Source organism: Bufo gargarizans, chromosome 3 (assembly GCF_014858855.1).
Source record: "Bufo gargarizans isolate SCDJY-AF-19 chromosome 3, ASM1485885v1, whole genome shotgun sequence".
In the NCBI taxonomy this organism is placed as follows: Eukaryota; Metazoa; Chordata; class Amphibia; order Anura; family Bufonidae; genus Bufo; species Bufo gargarizans.
In genome coordinates, this window is record NC_058082.1 from 60,517,589 (window position 1) to 60,539,919 (window position 22,331).

At 41.7% G+C, this 22,331-nt stretch overlaps 1 protein-coding gene across 1 annotated transcript; it reads right to left on the bottom strand.

Moving 5' to 3' along the window:
* Nucleotides 1–3,734: 3,734 nt before the first annotated feature.
* Nucleotides 3,735–13,575, bottom strand: LOC122931369 (keratin, type II cytoskeletal cochleal-like). The gene is made up of 9 exons (XM_044285439.1): nucleotides 13,156–13,575; nucleotides 9,699–9,907; nucleotides 7,670–7,730; nucleotides 6,223–6,318; nucleotides 5,927–6,091; nucleotides 5,308–5,433; nucleotides 4,140–4,360; nucleotides 4,003–4,031; nucleotides 3,735–3,913 (listed from the first exon to the last, which is right to left on the bottom strand). The coding sequence occupies exons 1-9, from the start codon at nucleotides 13,573–13,575 to the stop codon at nucleotides 3,735–3,737; spliced, it is 1,506 nt and encodes a 501-aa protein (XP_044141374.1).
* Between the last annotated feature and the right edge of the window lie 8,756 nt (nucleotides 13,576–22,331).

Here is a 22,331-nt window from a genome sequence, read left to right on the forward strand (position 1 = left end):
CTAGGAGATGACTGGGATGGGGACCCGATCTTTATTTTTTTTCCCTTATAGCCATGTTTATAATAGCATTCTTAATAGAAAATGCTAAGTAAATTAGGGATGGAGGGGTTAAAAAATAAAAAATTCAACTCACCTCATCCACTTCTTTCTTCTTCTTTGAGGACCTGGGAAGAAAAGGACCTTTGGTGACGTCACTGCACTCATCACATGGTCCATCAGATGGTCTATCACCATGGTGATGGACCATGTGATGAGCACAGTGCCATCACCAAAGGTCCTTTTCCTCCGAGGTCCTCAAAGAAGAAGAAAGAAGACAAGCCGGGCTGCGCGAACAAGTGGATGAGATGAGTTTAATTTTTATAATTTTTTTTTAACCCCTCCATCCTTAATTTACTTAGCATTCTGTATTAAGAATGCTATTATTTTCACTTATAACCATGTTATAAGGGAAAATAATAAAATCTACACAACACTGATCCCAAACCCGAACTTCTGTGAAGAAGTCCGGGTTTGGGTCTGGGTACCAAACGTGCCGATTTTTCCCACGCGCGTGCAAAACGCATTAAAACGCTTTGCACTCGCTCTGAAAAATTGTGCATTTTCCCGCAACGCACCTGCATCTTTTCCTGCAACTCCTGTGTTAACCCAGCCTTAGTGTGCTGATAAGCTGTAGGAGTTGCAGATGTAGCAGTCTCACTTTGGTCCTGATACCTGAGGGGGTACCAGTCCCCTCTGTCAGATAACAAGACACAGGTTTTAATAATGGTGCATGGTAGGTGGGAGCCATGTTAAAGATTTTGCTTTGGGGTCCAAAGTCTTCTAGTAAGGCCTCATGCACATAACCCTGTTCATATTTGGGTCTGCAAACGACAGATCTGTAATCTACAGATCCCTTCTGTGTGAATCCCCTCAATAGATATGACTATTCTTGTCAGTAATACGGACCAGAATAAATCATGTTCTATTATTTGTGGGGTGGCAACATAGATCCGCAAAAAATATGGATGTGTCTATGGCTCTATAGAAATGAATGGGTCAGCAAAAACGTGAATAGCATATGGATGTAAAATATGATAGTGTGCATGAGGCCTAAAGCTTCTCATACATACAAGACTGGCATCAGCTGTAATGATGGTGTTTGATTTATATGAACATCGACATGCCGGACTAAATTATCAGGGATATAGTTAAATAAAAAACAATGGGGGAGATTTATCAAATTGGTGTAAAGCAGAACTGGCTTAGATGCCCATAGCAACCAATCATATTTCACCTTTCATTTTCTAAAGGAGCTGTCAACAATGAAAGGTGGAATCTGATTGGTTGCTATGGGCAACTAAGCCAGTTCTACTTTACACCAGTTTGATAAATTTCTCAAAGTGGGACATAATTGGTCATATTCAGCAGATCATGCCATACACTTGTAGTTTCAGCTGGAAAAATCCAACCTGACAGATTTTTGGTAGCCTTTGTGATCAATTGTTCATTCATTCATTTTTGATGGTGGACTATAATGGTCAGAATTGGCCATTTCAGCTGACTTTTAACTTATGTGTATGGGCACCTTTACCCTTTTTTGTACTGATGTGTCAACGACAGGCAATGAACTGTAGCAATTCTTATGACAGAACTAAATTGTGGTACATGAACAAAATAAAATACTTAGTGACTATTTTCTGCGGAGGTTACTCAATTGTAGATCATGTAGTATTCCAGTTACTAGTTTTCCAGAGGTTCTCCCTGCCTGGTTTCGGCTGCAATGCCTTCTTCTGGGCATTCTTCTACGTGGCTCTCCTGAGTAGGACAGGTCTTTATCCTTATGGGTATGTAACCTTATAGTGTGAGACTTTGTTGCAACTATCACTTTTCTCGTGGCACAATCAGCTACTCTGTGCATGCTGCGGGGGTTGATCTCTGTGATCCCCGTTTTTCACTTAGTGGATGCGGGCGTCTGGGTGATTAATCCCCGCTACCTTCATATATGGTTCCACTTACAGCGGTCATTTACATGCATGGGACCATTAAAGTGATTGATTGTTATGCACATGCATGTCTTCATGTGGGTTTTAGTATAGTGCACACACAGTTTTGTGTCCATGTGGAGACATGTAAGTGCATACTAATACGATACTAATACGATCTAGACATTAGTGACATCTCTAGACACATTGGATAGGTCTTATATATGCATATGTATGCTTGGAGATCTATATATGTATTATCCTTTCTGACATTTATAGCGAATAGATGGGATATCCTTATGTGTCAAGGTGCTCGATATATTTCATCATTTTTTTGGTTGCTTCACTGACCCTTTTTCCTTATTTTTGTGTGACTATCTTATGTCCCCTCAGGTGTAGTCCACCTTTTTTATCTGATGCATTACATTATGTATAATTTTTTTTATATATCACCTAATAAAGTATATTATATTTTGCTCCTATACCAGTTCTAGTCTCAGTATATCTTCTGTTTGTGTATGTTTATGTACACTGAGTGGGTACGTTACTATAGGGTACTCTTTATCACATAGGATCACTATTAGTGAATGTAAATCTATGTGTATTTTGTGACTGTTGTATTTTAATCATTACTGGTTTAATTACTAGTAATGTTCAGTGTTATCAAATAGAGTTGAGCGAATCGAAGTATCCAAGGTGGACTTCGATCCAAATTTTTGGAAAAACTCAGTTTGCCGCAAAGCCGAATATCATCGTGCTTCTTGGTAATTGATACATTTTTCCTGAAATGATGGGAAAAGAAAAAAAGTAGTACTTACCTCATCCATTTGTGTGTGAAGAGGCTGCAGCGGCCATCTCGATTAAAGACACTGCGCAAAATCTTGCACGGTGATGTGATGACAACGGCGTGGTGATGTCATACGTCACAGCTCAAGATTGAGCGTAGCATCTGAGGGGTTCAATGACAGGGGGAGGGGGCGTAGTTGTTTTGTGTCATTGCACCCGCTAATTAGGCACAAAGCAAATTTCTTAGTGTAATTTGGCGAACTAGTTGAATTTTCAATAACTTGGCTCACTTCTATTATCAACCTTTAACCTATAGCCTGAATTTATTACATTTCTATGAACCTTTTTAAATAACGGTCAAAATGCATCAAAGCTGCCATGCAAATAGAGGTTTATTGAGGAATAGTGTAAGGTAACATACATGCACTTAATTCAGAAAAGCAAGAACAGAACATAGTTAAAGGCTATGTACACCTTTGGGGCTAATTTTTTATTATTATTGCATTGTACTTATTTTGAGGTAAAAATCATTTTTTTCAATTGGTCTTTATTAAATATATGGAATCCTTTTTTCTGCACAGACCTGACATGCTCTTGTAGCAGCCTGTGTCTTTTCCGTCATCTGAGGAGCAGAGGGACTCCTTATCTCTGACATTATAAACACTCATTAAAGCTCAATCCTTACCTTACTAATAAGAATGTGGCTTAAATAAGTGTTTATTAGTAGTTTAGAGATAAGGTTTATTACATGACCGGCACAAAGTAAAAAGGGAAAGTGCCAGTTACACAGTTAGAAAAACAGTTAACCCTTTAAAAGTTAACCCTTTGTAAAAGAATGGCTCAATATTTTTATTAAAGGCCAAATGAAAATATGATTTCTAGCCAAAAATGAGTAAAATGCAGTCATAAACAAAAATTACCTCCGATGGTATACATAGCCTTTAAGACACAAATGAGGAACAGCAAGGGTTTGGCAGGATTTCTATTTCAGCAGTGATGCTCATGGCTGGAGTGATGTTTGCCTGTGTATGCGTGGCCATAACTTTTTCCACTGGCACAACTGAATCCACCTTTAGGATGATGATGATGATGATGATGGTTGTTATGTCCACCATGAGAAGATGCTCCTGAATGGTGTTTGCCTCCAGTGCTGGAGTGCAGGACAGCTGAAGAAGAAAAAGCTTGTTAGAATGAAGGGAGATACATGCATGGGAACCAAAGGTGTAGTTTGCAAATTGTGATGAGTTTCACTTACAGATGCTCACTGAGTCATCAGAAGCCAGTCTAGAACAAAGCAAACGTGTGTAATTTTAGTATGTTCTACAGCTTTATATTATTACTACATAGTTTATATATGCATCAATTTAAGATATTTCTGTAATCTGCAGTCACCTGTGCTCTTCTCCTTCCAACATCTTCTTATAGGTGGCAATCTCAATATCCAGAGCCAGTTTGACATTCATCAGCTCCTGGTATTCTCTCAGTTGGCGAGCCATGTCCTTCTTGGCCTTCTGTAGAGCAGCCTCCAGTTCAGTCAGTTTATGCTTGGCATCCTGGACAGTAGACTCACCACGTTCCTCAGCCTCTGAGATTGCTGATTCCAGTGCAGCGCGCTATGAATACAATAAATAATTCTGTATAAGATAGGGAGCTTTGTGTTCTCTGAATAGTGGCTCCCCGGTGACAGCTTCAAATACTAGTGTGTTCCATTGGCACCAAGGGTTCCACAGTATTACAGAAACTTGGTACTGAGGTCAAAACCATCTAATTGACCGTCAATGCTAAAGTAAAAGTCATAAAGCCTATATACTAATGTATATTTTATAGAGGCTTTGACTAAATAAAGGAAATACACCATCTATATTTTATCACCAGTTAAACCCAGATATTCTTTTTTTAACTCTTCTTATGAGGACCATAAGAACCTGTAATCTAAAGAAGACCCGTTGATGTGCAGGTGACAATGTTGTGGGCAAGTTCTGTGACCTGTGCTGAGGTGACGGTGCATCGAGAAGAAGGAGGTGAGCTGTGGCATTTGCTTTTTGTGAATAGCAGATTCTGTGTTATCTATAGCTATACATAGATGTTACCTTTCATTACTGTGGCAGGCTTCAGATCCTTTAGAGGGCCTGTGGCTGACATAGTAACCGAATAGTTCTCTTGATCTCAGCAGGGGAGCCACCCGGGCCCCGGAAGTGCATCACTTATGGGAAATGCCACAAATGACCATAGCTCCTGAGGGCTTAAAAGTCCATGATCTGCATTATTGCCAATCACAGACTTTGCCTCCATGTGTCTGGTGTGTAAAGCAACAGAAACTTGGCAGATATGGCGCCTGCCCTTTAAATTCTCAACTTACGCTGTACATGTACAGTCATTAAATGGGTTCAATCCAAGTTACTGAAGTTATTTGACTCAACAGTAAAGAATGCATATGTAATGCAGAGGATAATTTATGGTATTTCACATACATAATATATCCTATGATAGTTGCCTATTGTACCCAGATAACAACATATCATCTTTTATATGTGTTTGCATCGTGCCAGATTTTATTTACCTGAGATTTAGCACATTCAATCTCTCCCTTGAGTCTCTGAATTGCTCGGTTAAGTTCAGCAATCTCATTCCTGCTGTTTTCTAGATCATTGCCATTTCTTCCAGATGTCATGCGAAGTTCGTCAAACTGTTGACACAGGCAAAAAAGAACTTGCTAAGCATATAAAGAACAAGGGAACATACCTGATGAAATATAGAAAATGGCATAGAATTTCAACAAAGGTTGAATTAGTAAGGCCCATATAATCATCTTACAAATACATTGGTGAACAGTAGCCAGAAAGTGGTCCATTCAATTTTAGTAAATGCAGTTGAATGCAGTGAATCTCTTCAAAAGTCCACCTCTTTATTCAGACCTATGACAGATTTATCAGTTCTACCACATACACTGTATTATATATGACCCCTTTTCAATTAATTTTTTTGTGGTTGCCTCAAAGAGGTTTTACTGTACAGAATAGCCAGTGTTATGTTGACACCAGCTGCACCTAGATGGTCACTTTAATGTAATTTCTTGTTTTATTATAATGTATTTTTGTTAGAGTTAGTTGCGTTAACTTGTAAAGCTAGTCAAAAAAAATGATATCTACTTCTGTATTTAGTATCTAGGTCAGACTTACCCTTGACTGGTACATGGCTTCAGCCTCAGCTCTGCTTCTGTTAGCAATATCCTCATACTGAGCTCTAACTTCAGCAATGATGCTGTCCATGTCCAGGTCTCGACTGTTGTCCATGGAGACGACCACGGAGGTGTCTGAGATCTGAGCCTGGAGCTGACTGATCTCCTGCGGATTTAAGAAATAATCAGGTATCAGCGTACAAAGCATACACATCATCTTATGTTAGTACCAGACCGTTTTAATAAAACAACCCAAAAAACATTGATAGTTTGTGCCAAAGAGTGAATGACTTTTACCGCATCATAGAGAGCCCGTAAGAAGTTGATCTCATCGGTCAGAGAGTCAGCCTTAGCTTGCAGTTCTGTTTTGCTCATAAAAGCAGCATCAACATCCTGCAGAAATAAGTGGATAAATAGCTTTTACTGTATATAATCTCATTTCTATTAGGTATGGCCACAAAGAAAGGTTTCCTGATGCAGTTTTGGAAGCCAAAATCAGGAGTAAATCATAAAAGGAAAGAAAGTTTAAAAAAACAAATACTATATGGGCCATATTCTCTTCAATATATTTATTAATGCTCTTGTAGAAGGCTTGCATAGTAAAATATCAATTTTCGCAGATGACACTAAACTGTGTAAAGTAATTAACACTGAAGAGGACAGTATACTACTACAGAGGGATCTGGATAGATTGGAGGCTTGGGCAGATAAGTGGCAGATGGGGTTTAACACTGACAAATGTAAAGTTATGCACATGGGAAGGAATAATGCAAGTCACCCGTACTTATTAAATGGTAAAACACTCGGTAACACTGACATGGAAAAGGATCTAGGAATTTTAATAAACAGCAAACTAAGCTGCAAAAACCAGTGTCAGGCAGCTGCTGCCAAGGCCAATAAGATAATGGGTTGCATCAAAAGGGGCATAGATGCCCGTGATGAGAACATAGTTCTACCACTTTACAAATTGCTAGTCAGACCACACATGGAGTACTGTGACACAGTTCTGGGCTCCAGTGAACAAAGCAGACATAGCAGAGCTGGAGAGGGTCCAGAGGAGGGCAACTAAAGTAGTAACTGGAATGGGGCAACTACAGTACCCTGAAAGTTTATCAAAATTAGGGTTATTCACTTTAGAAAAAAGACGACTGAGAGGAGATCTAATTACTATGTATAAATATATCAGGGGTCAGTGCAGAGATCTCTCCCATCAGCTATTCATTCCCAGGACGGTGACTGTGACGAGGGGACATCCTCTGCGTCTGGAGGAAAGAAGGTTTGTACACAAACATAGAAGAGGATTCTTTACGGTAAGAGCAGTGAGACTATGGAACTCTCTGCCTGAGGAGGTGGTGATGGTGAGTACAATAAAGGAATTCAAGAGGGGCCTGGATGTGTTTCTGGAGTGTAATAATATTACAGGCTATAGCTACTAGAGAGGGGTCGTTGATCCAGGGAGTTATTCCGATTGCATGAATGGAGTCGGGAAGGAATTTTTGTTCCCCTAAAGTGAGGAAAATTGGCTTCTACCTCACAGGGGTTTTTTGCCTTCCTCTGGATCAACTTGCAGGATGACAGGCCGAACTAGATGGACAAATGTCTTTTTTCGGCCTTATGTACTATGATACTATGATATCTCCTTCTTTTTTTTTTACTGGTTTTAGCTTCTAAAACTGCATAAAGAAAACTGAATGTGTGACCATACCTTCAGGGCAATAGCTAGGGTGTAGATGTTGGTACATACCCTCTTTAGCAAGACAAACTCATTCTCTGCTGCTGTACGTCTATTCATTTCTTCTTCATACCTATCAGCGGGATGACATGGTTACTCATATTGCATTTAAAAGTTATATTTAAGTAAGAATCTCTGTCCTGTGACCCTCAACATCATGCCCGATTGTATTCTGACTTGAAGATGTTCAAATCGCTTAGCCTTCAGTCAGGAATATCCTATTCACTGCAGATGTCGCTGTTTCTAAGGATATAGAGCCCCACTGATAATGATTAAGGTGGACTTTCCTCTTTAACTGGTTGTCCAATTTGGAATATCTCTATGTTGGCAGATTATCAGGAATTAACGTTAATACAAATGCTCGTTCCTGACAATTGGCTCATGTAAAGGTTCCACCTTATAAACGAGGAAATACTTTCAATTGGTGTGAACATTGTTAATGTGACACTTAAAATCATTGTGTAACACCCCAGAGTGGTATTACCACTTCTGCACCCTGCTACTATCTCTAATGGGATAACAAAAAGCATCATCTTATGTATTTTGTTCAGGTACTATACACTGTGCATTTATAATCTTTCTAACTGTAATGTGCCTGGTTCAACAGCAGGAGGCAGCAAAAACGGTAGAGCTGCAGTTAGGTAGAATGGAGCTTTCCATTCCATTCTAACCCCCCCTGGAGAGAAGTGGGCGAGTCCTACTTCCTGCAGGAAGGGTGGGTCCCTGTTTCTAGTCAGTTCTAGCTTACACCCTTCTAAGGGAAGGTGTGCAGGGCACATCTCTGCTGGACGTGCCCAAGCTAGCCAGAGCACCCTCAGCTCTGCTGGCCATGGAGGTCAAAGCTTAAAGCTTTAGAAGCCAGGAGTTCACTGCATTACTTAAGAGTCAGACCATAGAGAGAAAGTGCAGCAGTCATAAGAATCTGAGTTATACAGTCAGCCTGTCTGTACAGCAGAGCCAGAGAGAAAGACATGTTTTGCTGAGACAAGTTTGCCTGCCAGTTTTAATGCTAAAGCCTGCTGGGACCAAGACAAAGTTGGAAGATTGTTTCTGATGAATGTTTATTTAAATAAAGCTGATGTTCAACTACATACAAGGTCTGGACTCAATTTTCTTTCAAATTCCTCAATTATTCCCCCTATTTATTGCTTTGGAGCCAAAGCCTGGGGTATAACCGTATCCAGGTAGGAGCACCGTGACACATATAAAGGGGCATTTTAGGCCGCACTATACAACTCGGCATTCCTATACCTGGGTCACATTACATAGAGGGCCCTAGGTGGAGGCGCCTGCTGCAATTGTTACAAGGCAACAGATTGTTCTGTGTAATCAAGAATTTGCAACCCTGAAATGTTAAATCTGTATGAGGGTGGGTGACCTATCCCCATACAGTGCAGGTGATTGTTGCGTATAAATACAGCTTTCACCTCCTTTAAGAGCAGGCAGTTGTCAGGAATGAATGGATCTTTCATGATAATTGCCTGGCCAGTTGGCTGGTGTGAAGGGACCTTAATGGGAACACAAATTATCACCAAGCAGTAAGAGGTAAATTTTACTGCAGCACCAGAACAGTGGAAATTAGGTATTACATAGTACCCATTTAAATCAATGAGTTCTCTGCATAAAGCAGAACAGGACAGGCAATGTATTTTATAGCAGAGATACTTTTTGTAACTATTGTCCACTCTGGCCAAAAGACGAGGATTCTGAACAGAAGACCTCCCTCTATTAACTCAAGTATAATATTGAATAAACTACATATCCTCTTTAACAAATTTTATGGTGTTTGAATTTTGAATGATCTGACTGTAGGGATACACATGTTTAAAGTTAGCCTATTGCCCTATTTCTGATTAAGCTATAGAAGTGTAGCCTAGCAGATAAAAAAAAAAAATGTAATCCTGGCAATGGAACTTTCCACAATTACATTGTAGAAGGTGAACATTAAATCTGAAGTCCAAGGGTTGTCCAAGGACCACTTCAAAAGTAATTATCATTGAAGTTCTTTTTAGAAAATTTGTGTTTACAATTATTTTCTTACTTTCGTTTAAATTCTTCCATTGTTTCCTCCATGTTGTTTCTTTCTGATTCCAAACGAGAATTTTCACATTCCAGATTGTCCAGCTGTATCCTAAGATTCCTGATAAAAGCCTCAAACAGAGGTTCAACCTGACAATTGGCTGTTTTCTGTTTTTGTAGAAAAGCCCACTTGGTTTCCAGCATTTTGTTCTGCTGCTCCAGATATCTTACCTACATGTAAGACCAGATATTAAGGTACAGTTATTGTAAACCAGTAATTACCATGAATTAATATATATATATATATATATATATATATATATACTGTATTTGCACCCATCAGCAAAGTTCTGCTATTACTGTTTATATGAAAGAGAATCCTCATGGAGTAAGAAAGTGAACTTTGCTGCACTTTCTTATACAAGGCATAGCAAGAAGAAAAAAAATACAGTATACTTTTTTCACTTTCAAGGTGTATGCATAGAATGTGGCAAATGTCACAGCTGCCATTAGAGGGAAGCTGTGAGATTTGGAAATACTCTTTGCGTATAACTCCAATGAAAGGCAAAAATGAGATGAAAGGTGAATAGAGCCTTCAGGTAAAAAGTTTCAGCCCAGAAATTAGCGGTAATCCACATGCAGATCCTGTAGCTATTTATTTTTAACTCTCCCATGTATGAACGTCTACCAGATTTGACCCTTCTTTGCCTCTCTTGATTTCTGTACTGTATTCACTGATTCTCAGACTTTTGCTTTTCCCTAACTATGGTTTTGCCTGAACCCTCTGTGTTCCACACTGGGGTCTCTTGACCCCTATATGACACTACTCCAACAGGCAGCAGCCTGGTAGTTCACCTGAATTGCAGTCCAGATGAGAAATGAGCAAATTGATTCAATAGAGCATGCCTGTTCTAAGGGACTTTGAGACTTTGATGAGCAGCATAGGCAATATTCGTTTTTGCAATATTCTGCAAATTTTTTACATAATATTCACTATACATTTGTGAATTCTAGAATTGGCGATGTCTAGTAATTATTTTCGCAATTGCGCAAATTGACACTAATGATGCACATTTTTTTGCGCAATTCATGCAGCTTCACATTTTATCAGGTCTGAGTAGATATTACTGATTGGTGCACTAAGTATTGTTGTGACATCACATCACTATGTCTGTAGCAAGTATGTATGGACAGCAGAGAAACAGTAATTCCTATCACACTACCTAACACCCTGCACTGGGACCTATCAGCTACACTATATCCTTATATAACCTACACTGATTATCTCCCACTAACTGTATGTATTATATATATGAGCTTACTAATTATCTAATGTAATTGGATAAGGACTAGGATCCAGATGAAAGCACAGAGCACAGCAATGTCACTGCTCTCTCTCTCACAACTGCAAAAAACAGCAGAAAATGGCTGCTGGGGAGTTTCTTATATAGTAAGGGGTAGGCAACTTTCCTATTGGTTGCTAGGGATGTTGCTAAGCTCTGACAAAGATATTGCAGCCTTCTCATTGGCCCACAAGCAAAAAGAAGTGGTACTGCAGAAAAAAAAAAAGAATATTCATGGTTACGAATATATAGCACTATATTCTAGATTTTTCTGAATTCTCGAAGTGCCGATATTCACAATTAAATTTGCGATTAGAATATTCGCGATCAACACTACTCATCACCTGACCAATATCATCCCTACTTTGGGTGGTGGCAGCATCATGCTGTAGGGGTGCTTTTCAGCAGCTGAGACAGGGAGACGGGTTAGATTTTAGTTAAAGCTGAATGGAGAAAAGTACAGACAGAGATATTCTTTATGAGAACCTGAGCCAAAGTACTCTGGACTACTTTGAAAGTTCACCTTCCAATAAAACAATGACTAAAATGGTTGTCCACTGACGGTCCTCATCCAACCTGACAGAACTTGAGAGTATCTGCAGCGAAGAATGACAAAATATCCCCAAATCCAAGTGCGCAAACCTTGTGGAAACATACTCAAGAAGACTGGATGCTGTATTCGCTGCCAAAGGTGCTTTTTACTAAGTACTAAATAAAGGGTAAGAATACTTATGTCAATTAGTGATGAGTGGGGGGTGCCATATTCGATTTTGACGAAATTCGCGAATATTCGCTAGAATATTCATCTAATATTCGTAGAAATTGAATATTCGTCATTATTCTAGTTATCACGATTAATATGCGATTTTAACTTAAGGCAACTTTCCTATTGGTTTGATTTCTAGAATTAGCGAAGATGAGGAATATGACGAATGTATTCGTCATATTCCTCAAAACGAAGATAACAAAATATTCTCCATCTTTGTTTTAGCTCCATATTTGTCAACTTCGCTTATACTAGCAATCAAATAGGAAAATTGACTATAGAGACAGCTGTGTTTAATTCGCCATGCGATTATATTACTTTGCTTTTTTTTATAAATAGAATAATTATAATAATTATCAAGTATTATAATTATTATATTTATTAAAAAAAAAATGAGAAAATTAATATAATCGCATAGCGAAATAAACACAGCTGTCTCTATAGTCAATTTTCCTATTTGATTGCTAGAATTAGCGAAGTTGACAAATATGAAGCTAAAACAAAGATGGAGAATATTTCGTTATCTTCGATTTGAGGAATATGATGAATACATTCGTCATATTCCTCATCTTTGCTAATTCTACCAAGCCAACCATAGTAAACCAGGTCTAAGTTGAAATCGCAATGCGATTACTTCAAGTTATTTTAATCACATTGCAATTTCAACTTAGAGCTGTGTTTCTAATGGGTCAGCTTGCTAGAATTAACAAAGTTAACGAATATCGAATATAGCAGTGCTAAGTTGAAATCGCAATGCGATTAATATAACTTGAAGTAATCGCATTGCGATTTCAACTTAGCACTGCTATATTCCATATTCGTTAACTTTGTTAATTCTAGCAAGCTGACCCATTAGAAACACAGCTCTAAGTTGAAATCGCAATGCGATTACTTCAAGTTATATTAATCTCATTGCGATTTCAACTTAATTCTCACATCCGACAGTACATTCTAGTATGGAGGCGTTCCCATGGTGATGGGGACGCTCCATGAGTACGGAAGTCGGCAGAAGAAGCAACGGGAACTGACTGGAGCAGCCAGGAATCCTCAGAACAGGTAAGAACTACTTTTGGGAAGTGGGAAAGAAAAAGAAAAATAACAATAAAAAAAAACACGAATATTCGAAAATAACTAATTTATAGCGCTATATTCGAAATATTCGCAAATTAGCAAAGTGCCAATATTCGCAAAAAAATTTTGCTATTCGAATATTCGCGCTCAACACTAATGTCAATTCAATATTTTAGTTTTTCTTTTTCAAAATATTAGAAAGATTTCCAACATTTCCAAGATTTTTTTTAGCGTAAGGCCACAACATAACAAAATGTTAAAAACGTTTATGAATGCATTGTATATATTATACAACCTACCTTGTCAATGAAGGAGGCAAATTTATTATTCAGTCCTTTGATTTGATTCTTCTCCTCAGTTCTCACTTTCTGGATGCTTGGGTCAATCTCCAAATTTAGAGGAGCAAGAAGACTCTGGTTTACAGTGACAGGGTTGATCCCTGCAGAACAAGTGGATCTTCCAAATCCTCCAATACTTCCAAATCCAGACCCATGTCCACTTTTGCCCATGTGACAGCTTCCAACTGAGATCTTATGTCCTCTGGATCCAATGTTATGGGCACTCTTGCTGCTAAAGCAATGTTCTTTCTTGTGGCCATGTCCCATGTGTTTAGAAGAGTGTGATAGGATGCTGTGAGAGCTGGAATGTTTAGGTAAAACTACAGAACAAGAGCTGAAGTGCTTGTGTCCGGAGGAAGTCAGGTTAGAATGATGAGACATGATGGTTCTTCTCACAAAGGTAGTGGCCTACAGTTAATGAGAGTGGAGTGGCTGCTGTTCTTAAGATCTTCTGCTGCTTTTATACTTGATTTGTTTAGTAACAATCACGTAAATTGATTACGACTTCATGAGTGTTGCATGGGTAGCATTACTTGTCTCAGTTTATAGAGGGCAGTTCAGCAACACACCTGCATTATCAAAGCTATAAAATGTACATTATTGGCTGTGCTCAAGGAAAAGAATGTGTTTTCCTCTAGATACAGTAAAGAGTAAACAATATAGTACTAAACTATTTAGAAACAGACTAACATAGTTGAGTGTTTACATTTTTTAATAGGAGCTGTACAAGGGATGCCAACTGTAAATTTCTGGATAGTCTGTAAAAAAAGGATATTTTCCACTGTTGTCTGGAAATATTATTTGAAATGGAAGACATTTGTACAGATTATTATAATTAATGTTGAGCGAAGAATTCGCTCTGAAGTTAGGGAAAACTTCAATTCGCAACAAATCCGAATTTCCTCGTGCTTTGTGATAACTAATCATGTTTTTTCTAAAAATGACAGCTGGACGTAGTACAAAGTGAAAGTAAGAAGCCTATGAGCACGATATCACCCATAATGCCGTGCAGCCAGCCAATCTGCAGATAGCCATGTGATATCACAGCCCTATAAAAACCCTTATCCCGCGCGGTCACTGCCATTGCCCTGTGAACTGAGCATAGGGAGAGATGTGGCAAACGCTCATGCACTAGGGAGAGTGCAGGGAGACTTCAGGAAGACTGCAGAGAGAGTGCAGGGAGACTTATTCTCTTTTAGTTTTATTAATTTATTCCTTCATTTATTTATTCCTACATCAGCCATAAACTAAGATATGTAATTTTATACCAATAAGATGGAAGCCTTTATTAGTAAAGTGCCAACGTGCCAACCAACACCATCCAGTCTGCACCCCTTAGGGGGCCCAGGTCTTGATAATGAGCATCCTCATCTTTTGCTGACTTTTTTTTCTTCTAAATCATCTTTTTTGGTCTCTATGTCCTAGAAAATGTTGTTGGCACTGTGTTATGGATCAGGGTGCTTGGTCAAAAAGGTTGGATTTCCCCAGTAGACAAAAAGAAAAATAGAGGACCGGCACTCTCAAGTTGCTAGTAGAAAAGGTTTTATTGGTCACTTTTCAAACATCAGTGATGGCACATATAATGCTTTTGTCAAACTGTGAATAAGTAGCAATCTTATTCACAGTTTGACAAAGACATTATATGTGCAGAAACGCGTGACTGATGTTTGAAAAGTGACCAATAAAACCTTTTCTATTAGCAACTTGGGAGTAACGGTCCTCTATTTTTCTTTATGTCCTAGAAAAGTCAACAAGATGCAGATAGAGAGGGAGCTGGATGTTCCTGATGATGTATAATCATTGATATTAGATGATGTGGAAAAGGATGAAAAGCAGATGGCAGAAGAAGGGCTCCCACCTGTAGGGCAGGAGAGTGGTGGGGATAGAGAAGTGGGTATGCCAGAGCTGATTAATATTCAGTGTTTACTGTCAAATAACCTGGGAGATAGCAGGCCAGAACAGCAATAATATGCATATTGTGTCCCAGCCAAACCCCATACCAGCAACTGCCCCTGTTTAACCACTTCCCATCTGGGTCATTTGCCCCCTTCCTGAACAGACCTAATTTTGCAAATCTGATATATCTCACTGTAGCGGAGAGGCAGGGTGAAGTGCAGTATCTCCGCTGGTAGACAGGAACAATCAGAATGAAATGCAGGTAGCGTGTATAAATCCCATCCCTCCAAGAACTAGACGACACATAGCTTGGAGGTGAACTACTTGGCTGCTAGCTTGCAGCCCTTTTTATTACATGCTCCCCTGAAGGAGAGGGACACACACATTATCATACATTACCTGATAACATTGTAGTTACAACCCCTAAACTGAAAAGTTACTACACAATGGGACAATAGAAACCCACCCAGCATGGTACAAATGAATACATTAAGCCCAGAAACAGGGAAATAACATGCAATATGCCCAAGTTCTGTATTTAAAGGGCCAAATCGCCCAGGGCCCATAGTCACAGGGATTGTCACGGATACAGTCCAACAGTTCTCAATGTGGCTGGATTTGCCACAATGCTCCCCCAGAACCAAGCCGGCATACACAGTCTGATCCAAACGGATCGGCTTGGGGAGGTCCGGAAGAGTACCCAACGATCATTGTTCAAGGTCAGTTTGTCTGGACAACCCGTCGGCGTTACCATTCTGCTTCCCAGGGCGGTAGTGAATTGTCAAGTCAAACGGCTGCAGCGCCAAACTCCAGCGCAACAGCCGGGCATTGTCTCCAGACACCCTGTTTAGCCATACCAACGGGTTGTGATTGGTGAGTAGCGAGAACTGTTGTCCATAAATGTACGGCTGTAATTTCTTTAAGGCCCACACCACGGCCAGGCATTCCTTTTCGATGGCGGCGTAGCTTACCTCTCGGGGTAACAATTTCCTGCTTAAGTAAGCTACAGGATGCTCGCTGCCATCAGCTCCGACTTGGCTCAGTACTGCTCCCAATCCAAACATGGAAGCGTCTGTGTGGACAAGAAAACGTTTAGTTGGATCAGGAGCGGCCAAGACAGGAGCATTTATCAAAGAGTCTTTCAGTTTTTGGAATGCCTGTTCACACTCTGGGCTCCAGGTGACAATCTTAGGGAGATTTTTACGGGTAAGGTCAGTGAGGGGTTTTGCTACGGCGCTATAATTGGGTACAAATTTCCGGTAATACCCAGCGGTACCTAAGAAAGCTAATACCTGGGTCTTGGTGCGGGGGGGGGGTTGGCCATTTGGCGACAGCCTCAATTTTAGCGGGTTCTGGCTTCTGTTTCCCACTACCCACCCTGTGTCCCAGATACTGAACTTCTGCCATCCCTATATGGCACTTGCTGGGTTTTAGGGTCAGGTTGGCTTCCCGGATCCTATCTAGGATAAACCCGATATGGGTTAAATGTTCTTCCCAGGTGCTGCTGAATATGGCGATATCGTCTAAATATGCGCACGCAAACTCCTGGGATCCTTCCAATAGCCGATCTACCATCCTCTGAAAGGTAGCCGGGGCGTTCTTCATCCCAAATGGCATGACCTTAAACTGGTACAGGCCAAATGGGTTGACGAACGCCGACTTGGGGATGGCATCCTCGGATAGGGGAATCTACCAGTACCCCTTACACAAATCTATCGTCGTGAGGTACTGACCACGGGCCATCTTATCTAAGAGTTCGTCTATCCTGGGCATAGGATAGGCGTCTGATACCGTCTTGTCATTCAACTTCCGGTAGTCTACGCAGAAACGGGTCGTGCCGTCCCGTTTCGGCACTAGAACTACCGGGGAAGCCCAGGGGCTGTCGGAGTGTTCTATCACCCCAAGCTCTAACATTTCGTCAATCTCCTTACGCATGTGTTCCTTGACAGATTCAGGGATGCGGTAAGGGGGTTGACGCATGGGCAGCTGACCAGGAGTCTCCACTCAGTGAGTGGCTAGGGGGGTATACCCTGGTACATTAGAGAAGGTTTCGCTTTTCTCTCGTAAGAGATCTACAATCTGGTCCCTTTCCTGTGGGTTTAATCTTTCCCCCAATTGTACCTCTCCCAGGTCTTCGTTCCGGTTCTCCATCCCCAGGAGATCAGGGAGAGGTAAATTGTCCATATCTTCTGCAGCAGAGGCGCAAATAGCATTTACCTCCTCTGGGCGTTCATGATATGGTTTTAACATGTTAACATGGAGCATCCGCCTAACTCCTGCTCCAGTACATGGACAGATCACATAGGTGGTGTCACAGACTTGTTCCACCACCTTGTATGGGCCCTGCCAGGAAGCCTGCAGTTTATCATTCTTAACAGGTTTAAGGATCAACACCTTTTCCCCCACTTGAAAACTGCGGTCCCTGGCACCTCTATCATACCATCGGCGCTGCCGGCTCTGGGCCGCCCGGAGGTTAGAGCGTACGGTCCCGGTTAGCTCCTCCAAGCGGTCCCGAAACTCCAGCACATATGGTACAAGAGGGGTACCCTCTATCGTGATTTCCCCCTCCCAATGTTCCCGGATTAAATCTAAGGGGCCCCTTACCCTCCGTCCGAACAATAACTCGAAAGGTGAGAACCCAGTGGACTCTTGAGGCGAACAACACGTGGGGCAAAAACCGCTCCCAGCTCTTCTGGGTCTCCATGAACGTACGGAGCATTTGTTTCAATGTTCCGTTAAACCGTTCACAGAGGCCATTAGACTGGGGGTGGTAGGCCGAGTTTATAATCGGCTTTACCCCACATGTTTTCCACAACTGGCGGGTGACTTCAGCGGTGAACTGGGTGCCCCTATCAGAAATAATCTCTCGGGGGAAACCCATGCGAGAGAATATTTTAATAAGGGCCTCGGCTACGGTCTCGGCATGAATATTAGTCAATGCCACTGCCTCAGGGTAACGGGTGGCGTAATCTACTACCATCAGGATAAACCACTTCCCCGAGGGGCCGGGTTTAGCTAGGGGTCCAATAATATCAACAGCTACCCTACTGAAAGGTTCTTCAATTATAGGGAGGGAGTGTAACTTAGCCTTATATTTATCTCCTCGCTTCCCTACTCGTTGGCAAGTGTCACACGTTTGGCAATACTGCCGAATGTCTTTGGAGATACCGGGCCAAAAGAAGTTCTGCGTTAACCGGTGTTTAGTCCGACTAACCCCTAAGTGTCCTGACAGGGGGATGTCATGAGCAATGCGTAGTAACTCACGTCGGTATCTCTTAGGTACTACTAACTGTCGCATAGATACGGGAACTGTACCGGCTACTGTCTTATCTGCATATCTATACAGTAACCCCTTTTCCCACCCATATCTCTCCCCCTCTAACCCAGTTTGGCTTCCTGCTACTTTATCTTTATATACTTGCAAGGAAGGGTCATTAGCTACCTCACTACCAAACTCTAATGGGGGGGCCCAAGGGATAACAGGGGTATTGATCTTTACCTGAGCTTCAGCGTGATTTGCTGGTGGGTTGGTGTGGGCCTGCTGCCTGGTAACAACAGGTGAAGCTTCCTGGAGTTTCCGTTGTGGCACAAACGCCGAAGTCAGCTCCCCCAAATCGTTGCCCAAAATAATATCCGCTGGCAAATCTTGCATGAGCCCCACTTCCACATTTCCAGACCCCGCTCCCCAATTCAAATGTACCCGGGCAGTAGGAATCTTGTAGATATTACCCCCGGCTACTCGAACAGCTACACATTCACCGGTGAGCTGGTGAGCAGGGATCAAGTGATTCCGAACCAAGGTGATGGTGGCGCCAGAGTCTCGTAATCCCTGGCGGCTCCTGCCATCTAGGTGGACGGCCTGGCAATGGCCTTGTCTGTTGTCAGAGGCTGCCTGTATCGGGTTGGCCTCGTGTAGAATGCCCAAGGGTTCCCCTGGAGGCATTGGCACCAATTGCTGCTGGGAAAACTCATTTTGGAAGCAGTGTACTGCCGCTGGGCGATGAATCTGCTGGCTAGGTTTTCCCCAGTTGGAACGGTTTCGGTTCCTAAGACAATCTTTCTGGATGTGCCCCTGCTTCTTGCAAATGTGGCATCTGACCTGCGGGCGAGACTGGTATCTGGGTGCTTGTTGGTAGTTGCCCCCACTCGATCTGTAGGGTGCTGGACTGGATGCTGGAACAGGTGCTGGAACGGGGTTAGTTGTAGGGGCCCCGGAAAGGGGTCGTTGTGCAACCTTCTGTGCCCGCCGGGCATCTTGGTACTCGTCTGCCATAGTAGCTGCCACATGTACGGTATTGGGTTTGCGATCCCGTAACCAGTTTTGTAATTCGTCAGACAGTCCTTGAAAAAAATTGCTCCAGTAATAACAATTGTAACAGCTCTTCCAGCTGGGTTACCTATGCTGCTTGTACCCATCCTTTAGCAGCACAGGTCAATCTATGTGCCCATTCCGTGTGGGTATCTCTCTCGGCTTTCTTTAGCTCCCGAAAGCGCTGGCGGTATGCCTCAGGGGTAATGGCATACCGGGTCAATATGGCTTGTTTTACCTTTTGATAATCTGTGCTGTCCTCATCTGGCATAGTCCGGTATGCTTCCGCTGCCCTACCCGACAATTTGCCGGCCAATAGGGGTACCTTATCCGCAGGATCGATTTTATGCAGCTGGCATAATCTTTCGAAGTCCTGCAAGTACCCATCAATGTCCTCGGTTTCCACATAGGTTTTAAATGCATGGTGCGGTAATTTCAGTTTTTCTGATATTACCGGATATGCAGGAGGGTTTGCTCCCCCAGGTGAAGTGAGGTTTGGTCGGGTGGCCGCTAGATATTCATTAATATCAGCTGATGTCCTTTCCAGAAATTCCTGGGAATGTGGCAATGGAAAAAATGCCAGCCTTATCCTCATTTCGTTGGCCCATGCTGAGCTATATGTTTCCGTGGCTGCTGGGGTAACTGCTGCTTGATCGCCCTCCATGAGTTCCGCAATAATGACTCTTTTCGCTTTGTTACTGGCAATAATTCCTCTGGCTTCCAGTAATGCCTTTAGCGTTTCTCTTTTCAGCCTGGTATAATCCGTCCCCATTCGTCATCTGTACGCATAAAACCTGCATACTCACGAACGATGACTTTGTACGGATGAGGTTCCTTTCCGTTCGTATCAAATAAAACAGCTGAACGGTCTTCTGCTGTGAGATTCGAATCCCGTCGCTTGCCACCAATTGTAGCGGAGAGGCAGGGTGAAGTGCAGTATCTCCGCTGGTAGACAGGAACAATCAGAATAAAATGCAGGTAGCGTGTATAAATCCCATCCCTCCAAGAACTAGACGACACATAGCTTGGAGGTGAACTACTTGGCTGCTAGCTTGCAGCCCTTTTTATTACATGCTCCCCTGAAGGAGAGGGACACACACATTATCATATATTACCCGATAACATTGTAGTTACAACCCACACATATTCCTCCCCTCTGTCTAGGAGATAATTGAATCAATCACTGTGTCTCCCCCATTATCTCCTAAACTGAAAAGTTACTACACAAAGGGACAATAGAAACCCACCCAGCATGGTACAAATTAATACATTAAGCCCAGAAACAGGGAAATAACATGCAATATGCCCAAGTTCTGTATTTAAAGGGCCAAATCGCCCAGGGTCCATAGTCACAGGGATTGTCACGGATACAGTCCGACAGTTCTCAATGTGGCTGCATTTGCCACACTCACTTTATGTGGTAATAACTTTGGAACACCTTTACTTATCTAAGTCATTCAGAGAATATTTTATCGTGACACATTGTACTTCATGAGTTTAGAAGCAATTCTTCAAATTTTTAAGAAAATTGCCAAAACCCACTGGACCAGTTCAGGTCTGAAGTCTCTTTGTGGGGCCTACATAGTGGATACCCCCATAAATGACCCCATTGTAGAAACTACACCCCTCAAGTTACTTAAAACCGATTTTTACAAACTTTGTTAACCCTCCACAAGTATTAAAGGAAAATGGAGATAAAATTTTAAAATTTCACCTTTTTGGCAGATTTTCCATTTAAAACCAATTTTTTCTTTAACACATCGATGGTTAACAGCCAAACAAAACTCAATATTTATTACCCAGATTCTGCGGTTTACAGAAAGACCCCACATGTGGTCATAAACTGCTGTATAGGCACACGCAGGGCACAGAAGAAAAATAAAACTCCACATGGTTTTTAGATGCCATGTCCCATTTAAAGCCCCCCCTGATGCACCCTTACAGTAAAAACTCCCAAGAAGTGACCCCATTTTTGAAACTAGGGGATAAGGTGCCAGTTTTATTGGTACTATTTTTCGGTACATATGATTTTTTGATTATTCATTATAACACTTTATGGGGCAAGGTGACCAAAAAATTGTTTGTTTTAGCACAGTTTTTATTTATTTATTTTTACAGCGTTCACCTGAGGGGTTCGGTCAAGTGACATTTTTATAGAGCAGATTGTTACGGACGTGGCGATACCTAATATGTATACATTTTCTTATTTATTTAAGCTTTACACAATAATAGCATTTTTGAAACAAAAAAATTATGTTTTAAAGTGTCCATGTTTCAATAGTAGCCCCAGTTACAGGAGAAATGCACCCCCCCCCCCCATAGAGGCTGTGTAGCGCAATACAGCGCTGTACAGCCTCAGTGCAGGGCTGATCGAGGTCTCTGAAAGACCTCACGCAGTTCCTGCACTCTCCAGTCCCGGCGATCACATGATCGCCGGGCCGGAACAGGAAGCGCATAGCAGCGAGCGCTGTGTATGCAGCGATCCAGAAGGCAGGGACATCTGGGAACTGTGGCCTTAAACTACTGTACGGCCACACAGCGGGGCGTAGAGTGAAAGGTGCGCCGTTTGGTTTTTGGAGGGCTGATTTTTATGGACCGGTTTATTTACACCATGTCCCATTTGAAGCCCCCTGAGGCACCCCTAGAGCAGAAACTCCCTAAAAGTGACCCCATCTAAGAAACTACACCCCTCAAGGTATTCAAAACTGATTTTACATACGTTGTTAACCCTTTAGGTGTTGCACAAGAGTTATTGGCAAATGGGGATGAAATTTGAGAATTTCATTTTTTTGCCTAATTTTCCATTTTAACCCATTTTTTCCACTAATAAAGCAAGGGTTAACAGTCAAACAAGACTGTATCTTTATTGCCCTTACCTCTGTTTACAGAAACACCCAAAATGTGGCCGTTAACTACTGTACGGCCACACAGC

What these genes read in the sequence shown, in the direction of transcription:
- LOC122931369 (XM_044285439.1), bottom strand. Translation starts at nt 13,575, where the DNA reads ATGTCTCATCATTCTAACCTGACTTCCTCCGGACACAAGCACTTCAGC. An exon ending in AGTTTGTCTTGCTAAAGAGG is followed by an intron (nt 6,319 to 7,669) that starts GTATGTACCAAC and finishes TTATTTCTGCAG; the next exon opens with GATGTTGATGCTGCTTTTAT. An exon ending in AAGCCATGTACCAGTCAAGG is followed by an intron (nt 5,434 to 5,926) that starts GTAAGTCTGACC and finishes CTGTGTCAACAG; the next exon opens with TTTGACGAACTTCGCATGAC.